Source organism: Arachis duranensis, chromosome 2 (genome assembly GCF_000817695.3).
Source record: "Arachis duranensis cultivar V14167 chromosome 2, aradu.V14167.gnm2.J7QH, whole genome shotgun sequence".
NCBI classification, from domain to species: domain Eukaryota; kingdom Viridiplantae; phylum Streptophyta; class Magnoliopsida; order Fabales; family Fabaceae; genus Arachis; species Arachis duranensis.
The window spans coordinates 93,188,732-93,212,515 of NC_029773.3; the positions used below are offsets into that span (position 1 = coordinate 93,188,732).

General features: G+C 32.9%; 4 protein-coding genes and 1 non-coding gene across 8 annotated transcripts in view; all 5 read right to left on the reverse strand.

The window, feature by feature from the left end:
* Positions 1-6,601: 6,601 nt before the first annotated feature.
* Positions 6,602-7,558, reverse strand: LOC107476270 (uncharacterized). The gene is made up of 2 exons (XM_016096062.3): positions 6,907-7,558; positions 6,602-6,747 (listed from the first exon to the last, which is right to left on the reverse strand). The coding sequence occupies exons 1-2, from the start codon at positions 7,310-7,312 to the stop codon at positions 6,602-6,604; spliced, it is 552 nt and encodes a 183-aa protein (XP_015951548.1). The 5' UTR covers positions 7,313-7,558.
* A 170-nt stretch (positions 7,559-7,728) lies between these two features.
* Positions 7,729-11,262, reverse strand: LOC107476269 (60S ribosomal protein L7-4). 4 transcript variants are annotated; one of them, XM_052256986.1, is made up of 7 exons: positions 11,056-11,262; positions 9,410-9,588; positions 9,199-9,296; positions 9,029-9,086; positions 8,418-8,497; positions 8,227-8,329; positions 7,729-8,143 (listed from the first exon to the last, which is right to left on the reverse strand). In XM_052256986.1, the coding sequence occupies exons 2-7, from the start codon at positions 9,584-9,586 to the stop codon at positions 7,928-7,930; spliced, it is 732 nt and encodes a 243-aa protein (XP_052112946.1). In that variant the 5' UTR covers positions 9,587-9,588; positions 11,056-11,262; the 3' UTR covers positions 7,729-7,927. The 4 variants fall into 4 exon arrangements, with proteins under 4 accessions (XP_052112946.1, XP_052112947.1, XP_015951547.1 ...); XM_052256987.1 differs by having other exon boundaries at positions 10,994-11,262; XM_016096061.3 differs by lacking the exon at positions 11,056-11,262 and adding an exon at positions 10,027-10,160.
* Positions 11,263-14,918: 3,656 nt separating this feature from the next.
* On the reverse strand, positions 14,919-17,325 carry LOC107476271 (uncharacterized; the record flags this gene model as incomplete). Its single annotated transcript, XM_016096063.1, is given in 4 exon segments — positions 14,919-15,220; positions 16,587-16,685; positions 17,102-17,179; positions 17,314-17,325. Coding segments are annotated over 4 exon segments (252 nt in total). The 3' UTR covers positions 14,919-15,148.
* A 1,240-nt stretch (positions 17,326-18,565) lies between these two features.
* On the reverse strand, positions 18,566-18,656 carry TRNAY-GUA (transfer RNA tyrosine (anticodon GUA)). Its single transcript is given in 2 exon segments — positions 18,566-18,601; positions 18,620-18,656. It is a non-coding gene; the product is annotated as a tRNA-Tyr (tRNA).
* A 1,600-nt stretch (positions 18,657-20,256) lies between these two features.
* Positions 20,257-23,784, reverse strand: part of LOC107476273 (probable xyloglucan endotransglucosylase/hydrolase protein 32) — a 4,501-nt gene continuing 973 nt past the window's right edge. Inside the window, exons 2-4 of the mRNA XM_016096065.3 lie at positions 23,680-23,780; positions 23,338-23,555; positions 20,257-21,278 (exon numbers count right to left, since the gene is read on the reverse strand). Of these exons, the coding sequence (XP_015951551.1) occupies positions 20,912-21,278; positions 23,338-23,555; positions 23,680-23,780 (686 nt within the window). The 3' untranslated portion in view covers positions 20,257-20,911. The remainder of the gene's footprint in view (positions 21,279-23,337; positions 23,556-23,679; positions 23,781-23,784) is intronic.

A 23,784-nucleotide genomic window follows, 5' to 3' on the forward strand; every position in this document is an offset into this window, starting at 1 on the left:
AAAGAAATGTTTGGTAATCAAAAAAAATTAGTCAAAAAATAGTCATAATTTATCTTATTTAATATTTATTAATTGTTACGACAATTAATAAATACTAAATAAGACAAGTTCTAGTTGTATTTTTTGTCTTCTTAGTATTATCCATTGCATAATATCCTAATATAGTTTTAAATTACTTCTTAAAATATTATTAATTTTTCAAAAATAAAAATCTTTCGTGTTTGTTAATTTAAAATCAATCACATATAATTTAAAATCAATCACATATAACCAAAAGAAACGACGCTAACACAATTCAAATTGTGTAGACATCTCATTCGTTTAAGCAACAGTGTCATTATTGAAACCCGGAAAAGAAAAAAAGCAGATTTAATAATGATTCATTTCTTGATAATGATAATGGACACGTATTAATCTATCTATCTACTACCTTTAATTTTCATGACATGCATGTGCATATTTTTCTTTGGAATAAAATAAAATAAAATGGATTTAAAACACACAACAAAACAAAACAAACCTTCCTTCTGTCTCATGGGAACACAACCAAAACAAAGTTGCTAATAATACCAACGAGGGACCTTTCAAAAGAAATTATGTATATAATTTCTTTCTTTTTTTTCTTTTGTATTTGGCATAATTGCCTATATACTTTTTTTTTTTGTAATTCATATTACTTTTAAAAAAGTACCATGTGATTTCCTAGTGATATTATAATATAGGTGTGTAAGATTATCACTTGATGATATAGATAAATTTAAATTTAATTAAAAGATAGTGTAAATATAGTTACTTTTGAAGTTTGAATATAATTATCTAATCATATTCTGGCTCAAATAATAAAATCAGACTCAAATAGAATTAAAAGGCTCAATTCAGTAGATTGACTTCTACTACGTGTTCGACCTCCTTTAAGAGATGGGGTTCAACAGACGTTTAACACTTATCTAAGTGAATAACTATTTCTGCAAATTTCTCTCCCACTTTTAGAGGAGAGATCTTAACAAATCTAAAATAAAAGAACAATTATCCACTCAAAAGTGGAATTACTTTATCAATGGTTATTGATTCATCTTCTATAAATATCTTCTCACACTCAAATATATAAAAATCTAATATTCTAAACCTGTTTAACACTTTACTGACTTAAGCAATGGAATATCTTGCAGGTACCACCCCCTCATATTCAAGCATACAAACAACTTGAGAGACCGCTCACAGAACAAACCAGCCTAAGACCTCCTCTTTCTAACGTTTGGACCACATATATATTCAAGTCTAATCAATTCAGTTTTAGAGAATTCCCAAAACAATTATCAGTAATATACTTTAACTAATGAAATAATATGATAGTATAGATTCAGATAATTAACTAATGTAAATAGTATCTTATATCAAATGTTCATCTTGAATCAAACGAGGACTTGGAGTCAATTAAGAGGATATGTATATATGTAGAGTTCTTAGTCATTAGCACACACAAAAATGAGATTACTTTTAGTTTGTGCATTATTATTATTAATATTATTATTATCAAGTATACAAAAAAAATCAGTCATTTATATAAAAAATATATTAAAATATAAATAAAATATATATTAAAAATAAAATAAACATTACATATATGTATACATAAATGATGACTGATTTAATAGTTTATTTTCTATTTACATATAATATTTTGTATTATTATATATAAGTAAAGTAATTGACTTTGTTAGTTGTGAATAATATTTTATAGACAAATTATTAATGTTAGAATATAATTAGGTTTAATTAGGATCAATTAGGATTATTTAGATACTCAAGTGATAATTTGAATTTAAAATTTATTTAAAACAACGAAATAAAGAGAAAAAAATTGTATAAACTGATAAAACAGGTGCATACGAAATTGCAGGAAGGAAGCGTAGATGGAACTGCCGCTAGTCTGAAGGAAGCGCAGACGAAACTGCCGCTATATGAAGGAAGCGCAGACAGAAATGCCGCTATGAAGTGCAGACGGAACTGTCACAACGAAACACAGACGAAACGCAGAGGAAACTGCTACGAGAAAATGCAGACGCAACTGCCACGAGAGAACACAAACGAAACTGCCACGAGAGAATGCAGACGGAACTGCCACGAGAGAACGAAGACGGAACTGCCAAAAGATAGCGAAAACTATATGATTTCTTTATGAGAATATGTAAGCAACGGATGACAATGGTGTTTGATCATACGACTCGAAAAACACAAGACAAAGAAAATAGGTTAGTCGGTGAAGTGAAAAAGCATCAAAGGAAAGGAGTGACAAAAGGAAAGAAGAATGGCATAGAAAAAAATGCAAAAACTACGGTGATTTCACTGCAAAAAAAACAATATATCCTCTTCAAGGAAGATCTGATACCATGTTAGAAATAAGAGACTAAACTCGATAAAGGATTTGTGTATTATTAAGTGTATTCAAGTTGTCTATTCAAATTGTCTAGAATGATATAATATAAAAGGATATTTATAAGTATTAAGAGAATCGTAATAATAAAAACGTAATCTTTTATAATAAATATTCAGATATATTAAATAATATTAATTGATTCTAATTGATCATAATTATATTCTAACAATTAAAGTGTTAAGACGACATGTTTTCTAACTTTTAACTTCTTTTTTTTTTCTTTTTTGTTTGTTTGTTTCCAATAATATAATTTAGGTGAATATACACTCGTAAAAGGGAGAAAAATTGCTACAAAGTTAGATAGACAAGCAAAATGGAAATATACGAGTGTATCTCTAAATCTTCTAATTTGCTTTATTATCTAATATTTAAAATTTAATTCGGACATATCGACTCATAAGTAATTTAACAGCATCTTTAAGAAAAGATATAAACACCTAATAATTAGAAAATGACGCCATCCAATAGACCATGCTTGCGTCACTTCTCTCCAAAGCTCTGGTTCTTGGATAGAGACAACTTTAATGTTTAGAGGAAATTTTAGATTAGAAGACAATAATGAATATTGAAAAATAAAAAGTTTTTTTTTTCTACATTTAATAAATTGTACTATAAAATTGTATGAGCTATCATCTTCTTCACGTGGGAAGAATTAAAATTATATTAGAACCACAAAATTCATTTTGTATGGTTGATAATACACTCATACTTCCACTTGCTTCCCCACCCACTTAAGAATTAAGAAGAAATTTCAATGGAATCAATATAAGTGTTAATAAATGCTCATAACTTTAGATTTTCATATGATAAAAATGCAAGTTTAAGGGTTTTTTTTCTTATGACAATTCTTTTTATCGATAGTTTATAAATACCTCTAGAAATACTTATCAAGTTTTAATCTCAAAGCTTATTAACTTATCAATACTCAGTTGACTTAAACGTGATGGAAACTCAGGTGCAGTTAATTTCACATGAAGTTGATATTTGAGAGTTATTAAATTATTTGACTGATTTGACTAAATTTTTATCTAACGACTCTCAAATATCAACTTCACATAAAGTCGACTTCACCTGAGTTTTCGGCCTCGATATATCCTCCTATTGATGCTGTTACATATGATAATAACAGCAATAGTAAGAATAATATATATATTGATAGGTAACATATGGTGTAGAATTTAAAGTGAATTTAATAATGAAATAATAGGATCTTAGGCCGATTTGGTTTGTCGTAACTTACAACCACAGAATGCAAGTGGACAATGGTTCATTTACTCGTGACCAAACTGGCAACCGGCGGCGCCAGTACTGAATACTTTAATTAATTATTTAATTACTATAATTTTTAAAAATATAATTATTTATGTATTTTTTATATCATTTTAAATTTTAAAAAAATAATTTTATGACATAATATCAAAATTTTTATGATCAAAAGTGCCTAATTCAATTTATATTGATTTTAAAATAAAAAGAGAAAAAATACCTATAAATTTACACAAAATTTAAAATAAAACTTTGCATAAAAAATATATTAAAGATACAACAATTTATGTATTTTTTTCTAGCAACTTAAGCTTGTAACAAAAATAGTTTTATGACAAATCTTAAAAGGATTTTTTTCGGATATAAAATAAAATAATTAATTATTTTTCCAAAAAAGAAATAAAATAAAAAATGACAAATCTTAAAATAAAATATAAAATAAAATAAGTTTTATGACAAATCTTAAAATGACCTATAGATAGCAAAGCTTTGAAGATATTTCAAAATAAAAAATATATATTTTTTATATCCTTGTGGAAAAAAATATGTTTTATAGAAAAAAAAATATGGTTATGTTTCCATAAGAAAACCCCTTTTACACTTTCTAAAGTGTGAACCAAACAGATATGTAATTATTTACCTCTGCACTACTAAAAAATTTGGTATGTAATTATATATGACCAACATCAAATAATTTTGAAATTAAAGGCCTTTCATCAATTTTCTTCTTCATATATACACTCCACTACCATGGCTTGGTGGGTTAGTGACTTGTATGTTTGATCCAAATACTCCTACTCCTCCTTTTTTGGTTCTGTCACCAACTACCTCAACATGAATCCTTCAAGCCAATAGTGCATTTAATTGACTTTGAAATACACAGAAGCAAGATTTATCATCTTGTTAAGAGTAGGTTAAGAGACATGAATAGATGGACTTAATAGTCACAATACCATTAATCTTATTGAATATATATTTTTGTAACTTATCTAATAAATTATATAGCAGCCATTTATTTATTATTTTTGTATAATCTCATTCCTTGGTAGCCAAGTAAACAAACCAAATCCAAAGACCAAAAAAATTAACTTTATTTGATTATTGTATATTGGTTGCAAAGGATTCATTAGAATATTCCATCCCATGAAAAAAAAAAACACCTACTTGTTATGAAATGTACACGAACTTTAGAATATTCTGTAAATTAGTTAATTATAGGATAGTTATTTAAATGGGTGTAAGTGATTCTTCTACATAGGCTTATAGAAACACCATGAAATGATGTCATGACTTTAAATTAATTAATCACAAGTAGGGGAGCGTTGGAGCCACAAATGCTTTGAATTGAAGTCATTTTCCAGAAACTTGGCTTTACTTTTGATCTTTACAGATGGACAAGGAGGAGAGGGATGATTTTCATTTTTCTATAAACGATGTGGTCATGATGATGACCTTAAATTCAAGTAACGTTAAGAAGGGTCCCATGAAATCACTTCCATAGATTCTCATGATATTTGTTGGGGTGGGGAGTTCCTACACATGCTTTATTTTTTTAACATTTCTTGGGCACCTTTTGGACAGTTTTTTTTGGGACAGTTTAATTTATTGCACTAAAGTACATAGGTATTGGTTTACGCCAGAAAATGGGCAATTTTTTGGGTTGGGATAACTTGTTAGGCTTAGATACTCTTGTCCCTTGAGGGTGTAAATTTTGAGTCCAAATAGAAGTCTTTTAGAGTGAAAATGTTCAAAAATATTTCTACTCTGTTTCTCAACAATCAATATCCTCATACACATACGACCCAATTAAAAAAAAAAAGAATAATATTAAGAGTTAGCTCTTCCCCTTTTTAATACAAAAAAAAAAGAGATAACTCTCCTAACCAATTTGAATTCATCTAGTGATTAATTCATTAGCCCGCTTAAATAAGTATTGTGAGATTGAATCCTATTTTGTGCCAACTTTCCAACTAGCTTTATGGTTACGGTCTTGTACTCTTAATTATGCCTGCAACAAAGGAATCTCGCCTTATGATGGATTAATTCTTGCCCTATCTCGCCTTATGATGGATTAATTCTTGCCCTATTAGACTAGGAGATACTATGGGAGAAAAAAAGAGATAATTCTCCTAATACCATTCTCCTGATTAGTGATTTAAATATGTAATTAAGGAGTTCCTATCGGCTATCGCTAGCTTCTAACTTTGTCAATTTCTGCCTCTGCCTTGGTTTGTAGGACAGACAAAGCAAGCTGAAAGCAAAAGTAACATGCTGCTGACTGCTGAGTGAGTAATGGATACAGTAACTCCTAAAAATTGAAGAGAGTGGTGCAGAAATCTAGAAATCACTTGTATTATCAATATTTCCCTTCCACTTAAAATGTAGATCTGGGAAACATGATTTGTTTTACATCCATATGATAATAAGTTCCACACATTGTTCAGCTGCTTAGCAAGCTAAGATCTTGTTAGTACTTCAACAAAACAAGAAGTAGAATCTAGAATGTTGTCAGATTTGAGATACACAACTTGGCCTGATGTAAACTTAATTTCAAACCATTAAGAAACAACTTTTTTTTTGCTAGAAGAAAATAATAATAATACTTCAAATGTGATAGTAACAGAAGCGCAGCCAAAGAACAAGCTTGATCCAAACTTAAAAGAGAAAAACATATCTTTTAGCATGGTTCTCGGAAATAGCTCATCTACCTTTTCCTTCTGGATCTGTTCCTTCAGCCGAGACAGCTCCAACTCCTTCTGATACTATGAAATGGAAAACGAAAAGAAAAAATAACATGGTAAGTTATAGCTACAACTATTCTTAAGCATATTTTTTTTTGGGGGGGGGGGGGGGGGGGGGGGGGGGGGGGGGGGGGATTAAATAAAAGGTAAAAGCCAGTTAACTTCCCACAATCCTAGTTGGCAATGAGCATCCATATACTAACCCAAAGAGCTGATTCGATGTTTCAGATGGAACAACATGCTGGGATGTCAATGAGCTCCCTTTATGTGCCATGGAATTATTGTCTTCAGGTGGAAGGATACCTAGAGGCATATCAACAAGAAGACTCACATGTTGTCCAAATTCAACAAAAGAATATTGTTCATAAAATTTGTTCTGAAGATAGAAATGATTCTTCAAATTAATTGGTCCAATATAAACTCACACTGATGACCAAGATATAACCTACATATTAGAATTACCTTCAACTGGATCTAAATCTCCATTCTGAATAAAATTTGCAGCCTTTTCCTCCAAAGACAAGTTGGCCAAAGAGTCTACATTTATGGAACTGCTCCCAGCAGAATGAGCTGAATCACCTTGGTTCTCAACAGATAGGTTTTCCATAGTGGAAACTTCAAAGAATGAGAGAACATCTTCAGCAGTATTGTTATTGCTGTCATCTAAAGCTTCTAATTCACACGTGTACTCTTCAGCGTCAACAGTCTCGGAATCGTTAAATGAACTACTGTAATGGTTTTCCATGGAAAGAACTGGGGAGGGTAAGTTTATGTCTCCAACTGTTTTTCCCACTAAACTATGCTCACTCTCCAACTTTTCAGAATACTCTGACCCAAATGGTTGTTCACCAGAAATTTCTAAAGGCATGATGGAACTTTGATTACTGAAGTTAGCAGAAAGCCTTCCCTTGAACTATTGAAATCATTATCTGCAACAGCCACTTCAGTGTTGTAGAAATAACCCTCCTCTACAGGGTCGACCACTTCAATGTGATCTGTCAGCTCACTAATGCCATTATCCATCATTGGATTTGCAGGGGATTCTACAGGGGTGGAAGTACATTCATCTAAACTTTTAGTCGAATCAATGTCCAAACTACCAGAATTATTCCGGAAATAAACTTCAGTTGATGGTGCTACATCAACAATCAAATTGTCCACATTCCCATTCTGACCTTTAAATTGTATTATATTTATATATCAAGTCATCAGTTAGGAAAGAGTCAATTCAATTCACAAAGAAGAAATGTAATTGACCTGTCAAAAGACCTCGGCAATAGTAAATGCGGGATTAAAAAAACATATAAACCGATAATACCCGATGTTTAAAGGACAACTCAACAAACTGTTTTGTAAAAAGAAAAACAAAATAAACCTTAAAGATTTTATCAATGTCAGAAATGTACTACTTCCAAAATAAACCTTGATCTAAAAAAAGCCAATAAAGACCGAATCCACTATGCTTGGAACAGAATCCCACAGCCTAATTCATTCTCCTGATAAGCTCATTGATGTAGTTCTCCCTGTTTCCGGCATCTCCTCCTTCAACATAGTGGTTCCTCTTCTTCTTCAAGCCACCCAATGGAGCCTTGAGCTTAAATGGCCAAAGGAAGTTGTTTGCTTCCTTGAAATGGGGTCCAACTGTTATGATCTCATGGATAAGATCTTCAATGCAGATGATTCCATGTTGGCCCAGTGCCTGATGCGTCATCCAAGAAAAACAGTGAGTAAATAGAATGTATTTGAATTGTATACTCTAATGCTAAAAATAATATTACAGACCTTCTCAATGATTGAGTTGTCGGTTAGGGCAATTCTCTGCTTGTTCAACTTACCAAAGCCCCTCTTGTAAATAAGCTCTTTTACACTTTTCAGATTTGGGTATCTACAAAAGGAGAGGAATTGTTACGTTTAGACCAAAAAATAAGGGATTCATCACATTCAAAAAGGTATGACAGCACAAGTCTACATACCCATAGGTCACATATGGCTCAACCCTGTGAAGCATGTTCACTGTGGCCTTGTTGACTTTTAAGAACACACCATTGAAGATCTTTTGCAAAAAAGAAAACAGAGGCAAGGGGGTTAAACATTAGTATGGGTACTTTACAGTGTAAATAGCAAGATTTCAAACAGAGAGTATTACAAACAAGTACCAAAAACATTACATATTTTCTTAATTGACTAACTTGTCAAACTTCCATGACACTATATAGCCTCAAGACTTTTTGGGCAAATGCAGTGAAAACACAAATAAAGCCAAAGAACAAAAACATTAACACTCCTTGGGGAACAAAACAAGTGACAGAGAGAGGATCAAGAATATGAGAGCAGATGTGTCGACTCCCCTTTTTTTGTGACTCAACAACAAACAAAAATCTGCCTGTTCTAACATAAATTGAATAGTGTTTAATAAACCTATAACAGGGACTTTAATTCAAGTTGAAGCACCTAATAATCATCACATTAAACATGGTTATAAAACAACAGTCATGAACTGTACTACTAACACCAAGTAAACCATAATAACGCCCACACAAGAAATAACACAATAAGCTCAACATTCAATGATTATAAGCAGTACCTGTCTCAACCTCAACAACTGCAAGATCTTTCTTGACTTGGGATCCATGGCATTGATACTGAAAAAACACAGCTCGAACAAGTAAGAATACCCAGATTACAGAATTGGTTAAAACTTGGGACACGGTATAAATAGCATAAATATGGAGTAACAAAGGAAACAATACATACCCACGGATGCGGATGATAAACAGGAGCTTAGCCTCTGGATCAACATAGAATCCACCTTTCAGCTTTGCTTCCCGCTTCAATTGGATCAGCTCCTTTTCCTGTAATGTAAAAGCGGGTCAATGTGGCGGAGAAAATTGCAAAGCGCAATAAAGGAAACAGAAACAAACATTAAAACAGAGAAAAAGGGAAATAGATTAAGGTGAAATGCAACCTGCTCCTGGTATTCCTTTGCATATTGCTTTGCCCTGCTGTAAATGAGCTTTCGGCTCTCTGCTCTCTTCTTCTTTGCAGCATTAAGCTCCTCCTTTTTCTTCAAGGCCCATTCCTCCTCCCTCTTCTGCTTTTTAAGCACAGACTCGGGAATAATTGCTTTCACCTCCTCACCCATTTCTGCCATTCATTCAAAATAAAAATCTCAGTTATAATTAAAATCCAACAAAGAATTCATTAGTTTCATTTATTATACTGACACATTTCAGCTCCAACTCAAAAGTTAAATTTTCAGTGTTTCAAAAAATTAGGTCCTTCCAATGTTTTTTAACAATGAAAATCCATTTACATCAAATTCATACTAAGAACAGAGAACTTCCAATGTTTTTTTAAAAATGATAATCCAATTTTCCACACAACATGCTTAATACAAGCTAATCAGATCACGAGATACAATAGGAATAACACGGATGAATCAAAAGAGTGACAGAAAAGAAATGAAGCCGAAACAAGAAATGAAAATCAACAAACAATAGATCTGGAAATCGCAGAAGATTGAAGGAAACACGGAGAGCGAAGTGAATAGACATTAACGTAGAGAATTGAGAGGGGACGAACCTGCTGAAAGTGGAATGCGAAGTCGCTCTGAGAGAGATTAGGGTTTTTGTGTGCTGCACTGAGATCAGAGGCTGTGAGGAAGGAGCTAGGGTTTTTGTAGTGCTCCCTTCAGCTTAGCTTACTCTAGTCTTTCGTTTATTTACCGTTCAGGGTCCAACACTATTTTAATCTTTTTGGGCTTTAGCGTTTTGGATAAAGCCCAATATTGAGGAGAAAATATTAAAATCAGTGGCCCAATGTTGATATTTTATAATAACTAAAAACAATAAAAATAAAAAACTTTCTCTGAGTGCTTGAAAGTTAGATCCTGAGTGTTGCTACTTGCTAATGCTATTTTTAGTTCGGTGTCTCAATAAAATTGTTATAACGGAGATAAAAATAACAAAGACTGACAGCAAAAAAGTTGAGGGTTTCTTCCACCGCCTATGAACATTTATCTTTGTAGTGGGTTGCTTGATTAGAGAATTAAACAAAGAAATTGTTTAAACACTTTTAATAGAGATTATCTGTTTTCAATTCCAAAAACGACTTCGATTGTGGATTATAGTTGGGAAAAAGAAAAGATCGATTTAACTTTAAAGGGGGTTTAAACATGGGAGGCCTAACACTTAATTTTTCTCATTCCCTTTAAAAAAATTTCATTAATGCGATCAACCACAACTGAATCATTACTTTTAAAATATTCACAGAGTAGGCTCCTTCAAGCCATTACGTATATATATCTTCTTGCTTTGTTCTTTTCCACTTTAATTAAGGTTCAAAGTAGGTTGAAATTTGAAACTTTGTTGTTTCTTAGTGTATCAATTATATTCAATTAACATAATTTCCTTTTATTTTAAACCGTGTAGAATAAGGAAGAAGATTGACGAAATAATCACAACCCACCCACAAAACACCAACACAACAGAATACTATACAAAGCATTAACAAAATTAAAAAAATGAAAATCAAATGAGCAAGCACTGACCTTCGATTTGAGGCGGCGAGCAGAATCACCAGAACAGAGAGCAGTGAGCACACAGTGCTGACCTTCGTTGACCAGACTAAGACGACGGCGCGAGCAGAGGAAAGACGAGGATGACGGCGAGCAGAAGACAGGCGAAGACGACAAACACCCAGAGTGCAGACGAAGACGACGACGGTGAGTCAGACGAAGATGAAGCTATTCGACGAAGGGGCTAGGGCTTAGTGTGCAAAGGCTTCCACGGTTCGAAGAGAGAGAAAGTGAAGGACTGAAGTGAAGGCTGCTTTTTTCTTTATTTGAATCCTAAACGTACAACGACGCCGTTTATTTGACTGAAGGTTGCTTTTGAATTAATCTCTCCTTTTTCGTAAATATCTGATAAAACTAATAAACTCCGCCTATGTTACACTAGCGGTACATAGCCGGTCCCAAGCCCGGATAAAGGAGGAGGGTTGTGTTAGGTCTTCGGCAACCAACATAAAATTATAGCCGAACCCCCATGACATGAATCAAAGACATTATTGCGCTAAAACTAGGTCGTTGCCCGGAAGCAACGCGCCGTATGGGTCGAGTACGGTGTCAAAGCAAGAGCCGTTGCATCGGTGCCCAGATGTAGTGTTAAATGAGCAAGGGTTCTCGCGTTTTCGTGAACGGACGAGGGTAAATAAGCTAGTTCACAAAGTAAAAGGTAAAGGTCGAAACGACAGAAGGTTGAGATTTGGGACATGGAACATAGGCACTCTAACAGGAAAATCCATGGAGGTGGTAGACACCATGACAAGGAGGAAGATTAACATTATGTGCCTACAAGAAACGAAATGGGTTGGTGCAAAGGTTAGGGAGTTGGATACTTCTGGTTTCAAACTTTGGTATACATGAAAAGTGAATAATAGGAATGGGGTTGGAATAATTGTGGATAAACAGTGGAAGAAGGACGTAGTGGATGTTAAGAGGGTGGGAGATCGGATCATCTTTATCAAACTTGTGGTGGAGGGAGGTGCTTTCCATGTGATTAGCGCCTATGCACCGCAAGTGGGTTCAGACGAACAATACAAGATTAGGTTTTGGGAGGATCTAGAGAGTTTGGTTCAAGGCATACCTTTGGGAGACAAGATTTTTTTAGGAGGAGATTTAAATGGCCATGTTGGGAGAGAAGTGACTGGATATGGGAGTATTCACGGAGACCATGGTTTCGGGGTGATCAATGCCGAGGGTAAAACTATTTTGGACTTTTCCTCAACCTTTGATCTTCTCATCGCAAATACATGTTTTAAAAAGAGAGACGAACATCTTATAACCTATAAGAGTGGCATGACAAGCTCTCAAATCGACTTCTTCTTGTTGAGGAGAGTCAACCGGAAATTTTGCATTAACTGTAAAATTATTCTGGGAGAGAGTTTGACAACACAACATAGGGTGCTCGTCATGGATTTTCGCGTTGAACAAAAGTTGAGAAAAAGACATCATACGAAGAACCCAAGGACGAGGTGGTGGCGGATGAAAGGTGAGGAACAAAAAAGCTTCCTAAGACGGGTAGGAAAAGAGGCAAAGTGGGATGGGAATGGAAGCGCGGAAGAGATGTGGAGGGAGATGGCAGAAGTTATTAGAAGAACAGCGAAAGAAAGTTTTTGTGAATCTAAAGGAATAGGACCAAGAGAGAAGGAGTCCTGGTGGTGGAATGCGAGTATACAAGAAAAGATAAAGATAAAAAGGGAATGCTTTAAAGAGTGGTCTTTATGCCGCAATGCAGATAACTGGGAAAAATATAAGACGGCTAAGAAAGAGACAAAAGTGGCTGTAAGTGAAGCAAGAACAAGAGCATATGAGGGTCTCTACCAGTCTTTGGACACGAAAGAAGGAGAAAAAGGTATATATAGAATCGCAAAGAGTCGGGAAAGAAGAACGAGAGATTTGGATCAGGTTAAGTGCATAAAGGATAAGGATGGAGAGGTGTTGGCTCAAGAGGAGAAGATTAATGAAAGGTGGAAGAGCTACTTCTACGAGTTATTTAGAGAGACAGAAGACTCTTCCGAGCCTTGGTCGATTATGTACAAGGGAAGAAGATCAAAACTTTGACTACTATCGAAGGATTCGAGACTTCGAGGTAAAAGAAGCTCTAAAGCAGATGAAAAATGACAGGGCAGTAGGACCTGATAATATCCCGATTGAGGTTTGGAAGGGTCTTGGAGAAAAAGGCATCAACTGGTTAACCAAGCTTTTTAATGAGATTTTAAGGTCAAAGAAGATGCCTGATGAGTGGAGAAAGAGCACCTTGGTACCCATCTACAAGAATAAGGGGGATATAAAGAGTTGTGAAAACTATAGAAGGATCAAGCCCATGAGCCATACCGTGTAGTTATAGAAAAGGGTGATAGAATGGAGGCTGAGACAAGAGGTGATAGAACGGAGGTTGAGAAAAGAGACACAAGTAACAGAGAACCAATTTGGATTTATGCCAGGCAGATCTACCACTGAAGCGATATATCTATTAAGAAGGATGATGGAGAGGTATCGTAGTAATAAAAGGGATCTACATATGGTGTTTATTGATTTGGAAAAAGTGTATGATAGGGTACCAAGGGAGGTCTTATGGAAGGTTTTAGAAAAGAGGAGAGTAAGGATCGCATATATTCGGGCAATTAAAGACATGTATGACGGGGCCACAACTAGTGTGAAGACTCAAGGTGGTGCGACAGAGGAATTTCCTATTGGTATAGGATTACACCAGGGATCATCCGTAAGTCCATACCTTTTCACATTAGTCTTGGAAGTATTCACAGAGCACATCCAAGAGCCTGTGCCATGGTGCATGCTTTTTGCCGATGATATCGTCCTTATGAGAGAGTCAAGAGAAGACCTAAATAAGAAGTTGGAGTTATGGAGAGAAGCTTTAAAAGTGTATGGTCTGCGCATAAGCCGTAGCAAGACGGAATATATGGAATGTAAGTTCAGTCTGAGAAGGGAAAACCCCAATATAGAGGTGAAGATTGGAGAAAACATCCTACGAAAAGTTAATAAGTTTTAAGTATCTTGGGTGCATCATACAGGATAATGGAGAAATTGAACAGGATGTAAATCATAGGATCCAAGCAGGTTGGTCAAAATGGCGGAGTGCATCTGGTTTTATATGCGACAAAAAAGTGCCTTTAAAACTTAAAGGTAAATTCTATCGCACCCTATAAGACCGGCTATGCTGTATGGTACGGAGTGTTGGGCGGCTAAAGGGGAGCACGAACATAAGCTGAGTGTGGCAGAGATGAAGATGTTGATATGGATGAGTGGTCATACGCGATTGGATAAAATAAGGAATGAAGATATAAGGGAGAGAGTTGGAGTAGCACCCATTGTGGAAAAGATGGTTGAATCGCGTCTCAGGTGGTTTGGACATGTGAGAAGAAGACCGATAGAACATCCAGTCAGGAGGGTAGATGAGATGGAAGATGGACAAAGGGCGAAAGGCAGAAGAAGACCTAAGAAGACCATCCATGAGGTGGTCAAACAAGATCTACATGTAAACGGTCTCTCTGTAGACATGATACATGATAGAGCACAATGACGTCGTTTGATTCATGTAGCCGACCCCACTTAGTGGGACAAGGCTTTGTTGTTGTTGTTATTTGATAAAACTAATAAGTAAAGTTTACTAATTAATAAATTTGGTTCAATGGTCAGGAATTTTATGCATATGTTTTAAGTCTTTGGTTCGACTCCTATATATATCATTTTTAAACATATATTATGGAGGGTGCGGCCGTGCGGGTAGAGTTGATGCTCAACCAGCACCCTACCCACAGTGGATTGCGAAGCCTACAACTGATTTCCTTATGCATTCTATTAAAATGATCGATCAAGGCACGATATTATCTATATAATATAGCATTGTTTTTTCTATTTTTATCTCTCACTTACAGAATGTAGATCAAAATGATTTACGTTATAAAACATAATAACCTTAGGAAATGAAGTCGTGGTGACTTAACTTTAAGCATATTCGCCTGTAAATTACAGAATAACATATTGAACATTTCTAGTCAGTTCTCATGCATCATTTTAAATTATACAGACAGCATTGTATTTGATGTCATTTTGATCTTTTCCTAGTTAGTAAAAGTTGGGAGCATTGCAACCACATATTGTTGATACTGATAACAATGGACGTTAATCCTGCTTGACATCTACACTTGCAGGTTTAATAGGTTCTACTTGAGCTGGTTCAGTATCTGCCTCAACCTGCCATAACATTAAGGTTTGGAGTAAAAATTATTCATAAAGTTTATGAAGTTGAAGCATTCACACAAAAATACAAACATAATACAGCGCATGCATAATGCAACACCTCTGATGTGTGTTCCATCTTCCATGAGCGTTTACAATCACTCGTTTTCTCTTAAAATGTTTGATAAGTATGTAAAACATTAAGAATGAGTGAGTGTGGATACTCTTTATACAGATTGCTTCTGACTTAATTGGATATCACTCCAGGAATTTCACATCAATCACCCTGTTTATTCATAAGGATTAGGTTTTCCACTTTTCCTTATTGCATATCATATTGTTGGTGGCAGATCCAGAACAAATCACAAATCAAAGATAGTGCCATGCATATGCTAGGCAACAAGATTCAGAACCAATACCAAATCTAAATTCTAAACTCCTGTTATAAGCTGTAAGAGATAAGCTTGAAAGTAGAATACAAAATATCATTTTGTTCAACAGCTTTCCATAACATTATGTATCCAAGTTACTAAAGAGACACTGAGGAGATTAATGGGGTTCATGATCCAATACACCATTGGCTATTTCCTGTAAACAAAGTGTTAATTCTCTCTTACAACCAGGATGAAATCATGGACAACTATGCTACTAGAAATTCAAAGAATTTACCTTAAAAATGAGCACAAATTCTCTATCATTATAATTAAAATGGGATTTCTCATTATGATACACTTAAAATTTTGGTTTGGAGAAAGTTTGCGCCACTTCAATTTCATGGAATGCCCCCACAACTCATTAGATGTTCATAAAAAAAATATTTACAAGTGAGTTGCTAATAAAATAATCAAGGAATCTACAACGAGTCATAGTGAAGTTTGAGCATTAAGTAAACTAGATGAGCAAACTCACGTTGGGTTCTATTTCTAACCACTACCTCGTTGAGCTCAAGCAGCAGGATTGTTTGCAATCGGTCCTAGGTTTTTTTTCCCCTGGAACTAATCCTTTTCGAGCACAATTAAACATTCTCTCCACAAGTAGAACCTAGATTTTCCCCATTGCCGTAGAGTGCCTCTACTACTACACCGTAACCCTAGGTGATAAAGGTCCTAGGATCAATTAAGGTTAACTAATGATATGCCAATTATACACCCCAAAGGAAAATGAAAAAGGAAACAAAGATAGCTTCTTCACTCTTAATTTTGTAAAAGAATCAAACCCCCCAGTCCCCATGGTTGTTAACAACAGATAAGTTGAAGTTCACACCTGAAGTTAAACAATAACAAGGGCAAATTCAAAGTTCAAACAATATCCTATTGCATAGCAATATATCATAAACCAGTTGTAATAATAATAATCATAAAATTCATTCATCATCGCTTACTTTAGCAGTATCCCTCTTGGCTGCAGGCTTGTATGGACATGCTGCAGGAGCCCTCTCTGGTTTCCTATACTCCCAGCCAAAAAGCCTATAGACTTTCCCCTTTTGAAAAAAAAAAAATAGCCATAAGCATCAATGTTAGAATCAATTACAAAAACAACACAAATATATAAAGCTTAAAAATTACTATGTTTTAAGGCTTTAGTACACATGAATTAATTAAACAAAAAAAAATTCACCAGCATAGAAAAGAATTTTGCTTACTAAATTGTAAAATAACTACCACGAGTTACTTCAGATCACTAAAGTAAAGGTGAAATTGAGATAATAGTTACTACATTTTAGTTGAAATTCCAAACTAACAAATATTCATGGATTTCAATTTGTTCAGAAGAGTAACCAACCATAAATCCATAAGAATGAAAATCTGAATTATTTTGGCTATGCTCACAGAATCTAAAGTAATCAGAAATTCTGATCCGATTCGGTAGGATACATTACGAAACAGAAGAACTTACCATGATAAAATCGAAGAGGAGAGGGAGGATGTTGACGATGGGAACGAGGAACAGGGGCAACAAACAAGCCAAGCAAACCTACAAACAAATATTATGAGAATTACTCAGCATTCAATTCAATTATTAAATTCAGAATAAAACAAAAAATAAATAAAATCATAATTGAAGAAAACAGAAGCATGAATAGAGCGATTGAGTGAGGGGAGAATTACCATGTTTGCGGTGAATGAATGTTTTGGGAGCTCAAAGCTGACAAAAGAAAACCGAAAACCAAGTAGCGTAGAGATTCAACAAGGACAAGGTAGGTGGCAATTTGGTAATTCCAGAATCTCAGTTTGGGCCGTTTTGTCCTTTGAGCTTGGCCCCAAAAAAAAATAATCTGCACGAGAAGAGGTTGTGATACCAAAAATAAAACAAGGATGTGTCCAAAACCAACTAAAAAAAGAGAATGAAAACCTTGACCAAGACTTTTTCTGCAGAATAAAAACAATATCGTTACAAGGTAGAAAAATTATAGACTGGAAAATATTACAAGTTTTTTTTTTGGTTTACAAAATATTACAAGTTAATTACCAATTTGGTGCCAAAAGTGGGGGTGTACATTGCCCGGCCCGATTCGAAGATCTGACCCGGTTCCGAATATTTTAGGGGCTAATTTAGTGTGATTTCATTGGATTTAGGATTGGGTAAGGGTCTTAACAATATATCCGGTCATTATTTCGGGTCGGGTCCGGATCATAGGTCGGGCCACCCGAACTAGGTCTGGTCATCATACACAATTAATATTTTGTGTTATTAGTGATAGATGATGGCTATTCTTATGTGGAATTTAAATATTGTAAACCTTAATATTTTTTGTTATTAGTCATTATAAGATTATAAGTTAATGTTTTATGTTTAAAATGCATAAGACTTTATACTAATGCATAATATTGTGTTATTTGTATTAATTTAAATATTTGGTGTTATTAGACAATATTAGTTTTGATTATAGTTATGCTTTAATTTAGAGATGGGTTGGTTCTTGTTATATTTTTTTAAATGAATTCTACTATGTGAATTGTGAAATAATGGTTAGAGATTAAGTGATTTTTACATACTAAAGATTTGGTTTTTACCCGATTTTTATCCGACCCAAAAGTGTGTAGATTTTATCGAATTTAGGATCGGGTTATGGTCTAAAAATTAAACCCCGTCTATGTTTCGAGTCGGGCCTGGATTAAGCCACACCCGACGTGTCCGACTCTAACCAAAAGATTCAACTGACCACAAAAATTTTTTGAAAGATATTATCGACAAAATATCCTAAATTAAAAATAGGATAAAAAAAATTAATAAATATATTTTTTGTAAGTAACAACAGAACTTTTATTTTTGGAACAAAATTTAATGTCTAAAATCATTTTTTAGAATACATGCAAGATAAACTTTCTGATATATTTTAATAAAATTTAAAATAAAACATCCGACCTGCCGGATTCGAACCAGCGACCTAAGGATTAACTGGCAGATTTCCCACTACAGTCCTCCGCTCTACCAACTGAGCTAAGGTCGGATTTGCTAAAGGCAAGTCGTTGATAAAGTCCTATTACTGTTATACAATGGCCTTATATATGCAGAGTAAATTTTTTGTGTGCGTAGAACATTTACTATAACTTTATGGATAAAGTATTTTGGGTCGTTATTCTTTTCTTTTTTTTAATAATGTAATCATCTCTAAATCTCTAATTGTTGAGTAAATATTCCTTCAAATTTCAACATTTACTAGAATTTTTTTTCACATACTTGATAGATGATGATGTAATTTACACCTCATAAGTAAGAACATTTCCACATCGTAGAGAAGCCTAATGAAAAGAAAGTAGGAGAGAGTGGAGGATTATTGTATTTGTAATGCTAACCATATCTATTTGTTTTTGAGAACATTCCATATATCATTTTCACTTTATTGAAAATAATTCATCAAAAGCTCCCCACTAACAACCCTATTTATATGATCATTCATGCATTATGGGGCCTCTACATTATTTTCTGAATTATTTTTTCTTCAACAAGAAGTTCATATATGTTAAATTGGAGGAACCATCACGTTTCATCAATTTATAGTATGCAACTTTAATAATTGTGTTGTATGTTAGTTACATATTCTTTTTGTCTTTGTACATTATTATTAATTATCACCCATGTGAATAATATATATTATAGGGAGGTTATCAGGTGCAATTGTTTTATCGTTTATCTGAATTATAAAAAATATACATATAATATATATTAATTAAAATTAATGGTTAAAATAACTGGAACACCAGTATGTTCGAGTATATCTGATAACTTTTTTATATTATATCAGATTGGTTTACCAAAAGTTGAAACCTTATTTTTTAAGAGTATTATTTTGGCCAATGGATTACTGCATATACAAAATATGGAATTCAAATCCTAACATTTACTTAAACGAACGAGTGAGTTAATCACTCGACCAACCCAAATCAATTTTTACTATCTAATATATATCTATCTAGTTTAGCTCTTTCATAGCACGTTCCTCTAATAACTTTACATTCATTGCACTATAACATTTTCTCATATCTAATATAAGGTGGAAGCTCGGGTGAAATCGACTTTACATGAAGTTTATATCTAAAAGTTTGTTAGATGAAAATTTAGTCAAATCAGTCAAATCATCTAACGGCTCTCATGTATCAACTTCACGTGAAGTCAACTGTACCTGAGTTTCCACCCTAATATAAACACAAAGAAAAGAAATTTGTATTAAAAAGAACTAAAATTTCCCTTATTAAGAGTTACACTTATTACAATTGTTATGAACCAAAATGTTAATTAAAATTTAAGACTATGAATAAATTAAAATTTTAAATAAACCAACAATAAAAAGGGTTGCATGTGTTACACTTGGATACACGTTCTATTTAATTTTGCACTTGAAGGTTCCTTGGAGTAAATGAAATAAAAGAAACCAATTGAAAAGTTTCAGAACTACTGACAATGTTTAAATTCTGTTATAGTTATTGCCATGGCATTTAGTTTCATATATTCGAAAATAAAGTAAGGTGAAAACCGAAGAGGGAAAATATTTAATTTTCAAAAGAAAAATAAAAAATAGAAAGATGAACAAGAATACAAGATTCATGCGAAAAAAAAAAAGGTAGAAAGTGGTCACATACTCACATTCAACTTACACAGTCAACAATAATATAATGAAGTAACTATGCATATATATGCACAATTACATACCTAAATTAAAAAAAATGCAAAATAAAATAAAAGAAGGAAAAATATCATTACATAATTAAAGTAACAATATGACATAACAAAATGAGGACTGTGCTTATAATATTCGCACTCATAACTCAACTGTGCCACCATTCAGCTGACATAATAATTATTGACCCTCTGCTTCTCATTCTCTTTTCATTATTTTCCTTTTTTTTACCTTCTAAAAACAATAATAAAAAAAAAGTCCACACTTTTCATCAATGTTGCTTTCAAGCTAGGGGACCCCAACTCAAGTCATCACCACAAAATATAAAAAGCTTTCTTAAAAATATATATAAAAAAAATTTAACTAAAATTTCAGTCCTCACAAAATTAAAAATTATAATTTAGTCCCTGCCTCCGCGGGACCAAATCCATTTACTTTTTTAAAAATATTTGAACCAAAACGACATTAAAAAAAAAATTTCTATAGGGACTAAAATCATAATAAATCACTCATTTTACACCAAAAAACGGTTTTCTTAGGGCCTTAAATTATTAATAAAATAATTCACTTTATAATATAATTATAATTTAACCCCAACATTCAGGTGTTAATCTATGGTCCCTTTTGGGGTCTTGGCAATAGTTATAAACCATATGGTGTCTTTGGACCCACCTCATGGCCCAATATTGTTGCCTGGTCAAGCCACCGGACCTATATGGTGAGGCTGAGACTGGGTGGCACCACCGTGATGCATAGGCTGAGCAACCACTAGCCTTGAAATTTGTGTACCTTGCAACAAAAGGTTGGTACCTATAATCAGCTTTGTACTTGCCATCTTCAGTTGCCCATGATGATGCATCCCATATTGAACCATAAACCCACATTGGTCTTAGTGGAAATGTGTAAGCACTCTTTCTAGGGTACCTCCTTATTGGCACATCATCCACTAGGAATCTGATACATTATTATTGTTTAATTAATATAATAATAATGATGTTAGTTTTTTAAAAAAAGTTTAATTATTCTATAAGCCTTTATAATTTTATCGAATTTTTAATTAAATTTTTATATTTTTTTAATTAGATCCTTATACTATATCAGATTTTATAATTAAATCTCTACAATAACAAAAGCGTTGAAATTAATGGAATATTCAGTCAAATATTAGGCATATTCGTTTTGTTTAACGAAATATTCCGTTAACTCTAACGTTTTTGTCACTATAGTAATTTAATTACAAAATCTAATACGGTATAAAAACTCAATTAAAAAATATATATATAAAAATTTAATTAAAATTTTAATAAAATGATAAAAACCGATAGAATAATTAAATCTTAAAAAAATGTATATATAAACTTGTTAATGGGAATTACTTATAATAAGGATTAATTAGTAGCACATGGCTAGCTACTAAAGTTAATTTTACAATAACTTTAATGAATGGTTTTAAAATAAATAAGTAGATTAGCAAATTAATCAGAAAAAATCAGCATACAATTAGCAAAGTTTATTTCAGATTTAATCGATGAATTATTGTATATATAAGATGAGATTTAAATTTATGAGACTTATTTAAATCGGAGATGGTTCATCAAATTGTTTTAACATGATTAAATATGTCAAATGACTCTTTAGCTTTTTCCCTAAATTTCAGAGCAAATGAAATTATTTCCCTTTCATCTTTTAAAATATAATTAAAATTGTGCCTACACTGTGGTGCTTGATATTGTTGCTAATAAGGACCAATGATGTGAATGACACATACATGTAGGATCCGAATTTTTTTTTTATAAAATATACTTTTTATTATATAATATTTTTTCACATATTTTTTTAAATTCCATTTAAAAAATGTATGATAAAAATTACACTTTATAAAAAAAATTGTGAACAACCATTCCACGTGGAATCCAACCTTAATTATTATATATACACTATATTATTGATTGGTTAATTCTTTCTACGCTTTCTCTTACATATGCTTCAGCCTTCAGCAGAAAATGAAATGTGGCTATCATGTTTCTACTATATTCTCTATTGAAATAGGTCTCAATTGTCAAAACAGTAATCTTGTTTTGACACTTGAAAAATGCTATACCTCTCATTACCACTGTGATTCTATTATTAACTAACAATGCATTATTTTTTGGTTAATGAGCAATGGTTTTTAAAATACATTTTAATTGAGAGAAAATGATGTGACATTCTTATTCAAACTTAAATAAATAATAAGTTGCAACTTGCAATTATTGAGTTGAAATATAACATACATTATTATTTCCATCTCACAGATTACTGTGACTATATTTAAAAAAAAAAAAAACTAATTACGTGACATTGTTCCAATCAATGTATTAATAAGGTGTGATAAGCAGGGGCAGAGCTAGATTAAAGATTAGAGAAGACCAAAAATATTTATATAATAAAATAAGATTAAAATAAAATTTTAAAGGGGTTAAACTGAAATTTACATATAATTTATATGTAAAAAATTAAAATTAGGGGGGTCATTGCTCCCTTTTGCTACAATGTAGCCCCGGCCTGGTGATAAGTAAGTTTTTTTTGTTATTTACGGTATTTTCTAACTCAACAAGATAAAAATTAATTTATTGTGGATTTGAATTTCATTTAAGGATTTGCTGACCAATAGATTATTACATGCAAAAGACAAAATTCAAACTTTCGACACTTACTTAAAGTGACAAGTGAACTGACTACTTGATCAATCTAAATTAATTAATTTTTTTTTATTTTTAGTAGTCTAGAGTTTGAGCTCTATCACAAGGGGAACAAATATACTAGAGATATAATTTTACTATTTTAAATTAAATGAAATTAGTGAAATTCTTCAAAATATCATTTAAACAACAATAATAAAGGCAATATAATTTAGTATGGAATATTTGAAGGGTAGGACAAAACAAAAGAACTTTAATTTTGCTTAGAAAAAACTATTGTTTTTATATAATTTTAAAAAAGAAAAAGAGTCACAAGAGGAACAGTGACTTACATGATTTCTTTAGGAGACCAAAGAATAGCATAGTGATGAAAATCTTTGGTAGGATCAAACCACAAATGGAACTTCATCTCTCTTCCTATAATCGTTCCATCCCCACTTCCTCTTATGTAAACATTTGTTTGTAAAGTATAAGGTTTTCCAAATGTGGTCCCAAGAAACTCTATGTCCACTTCATCATGGAACCCAGGGTGTGCTTCATTGTTAGAAAGCTGCAATATAATAATTATTAAGCTAGCTAATAAACATGATTAATGATAATGTACAAAGCTAATTCAAATTGTTCATTTTGTAACTCAAATTAATTAATTTGATCATATGATGAAAATATTATACATAGAAAGCTGTTATAACTCCTGCAGTGTAGCCAGGGTGGAGCTTAATTGAAGCACCAAAGTAACCTGATCTAAATGGACGAACTGATTTGAATCCACTCCCTGT

Coding starts and splice junctions, on each gene's coding strand:
- LOC107476270 (XM_016096062.3), bottom strand. CDS start 7,312: ATGCCTTTAGAAATTTCTGGTGAACAACCATTTGGGTCAGAGTATTCT. Junction 6,748..6,906: donor AGATTTAGATCCAGTTGAAG/GTAATTCTAATA, acceptor ATATGCCTCTAG/GTATCCTTCCACCTGAAGAC.
- LOC107476269 (XM_016096060.3), bottom strand. CDS start 9,595: ATGGCAGAAATGGGTGAGGAGGTGAAAGCAATTATTCCCGAGTCTGTG. Junction 8,498..9,028: donor AGTTGTTGAGGTTGAGACAG/GTACTGCTTATA, acceptor TTTTTGCAAAAG/ATCTTCAATGGTGTGTTCTT. Junction 8,330..8,417: donor GAGCCATATGTGACCTATGG/GTATGTAGACTT, acceptor CTCCTTTTGTAG/ATACCCAAATCTGAAAAGTG.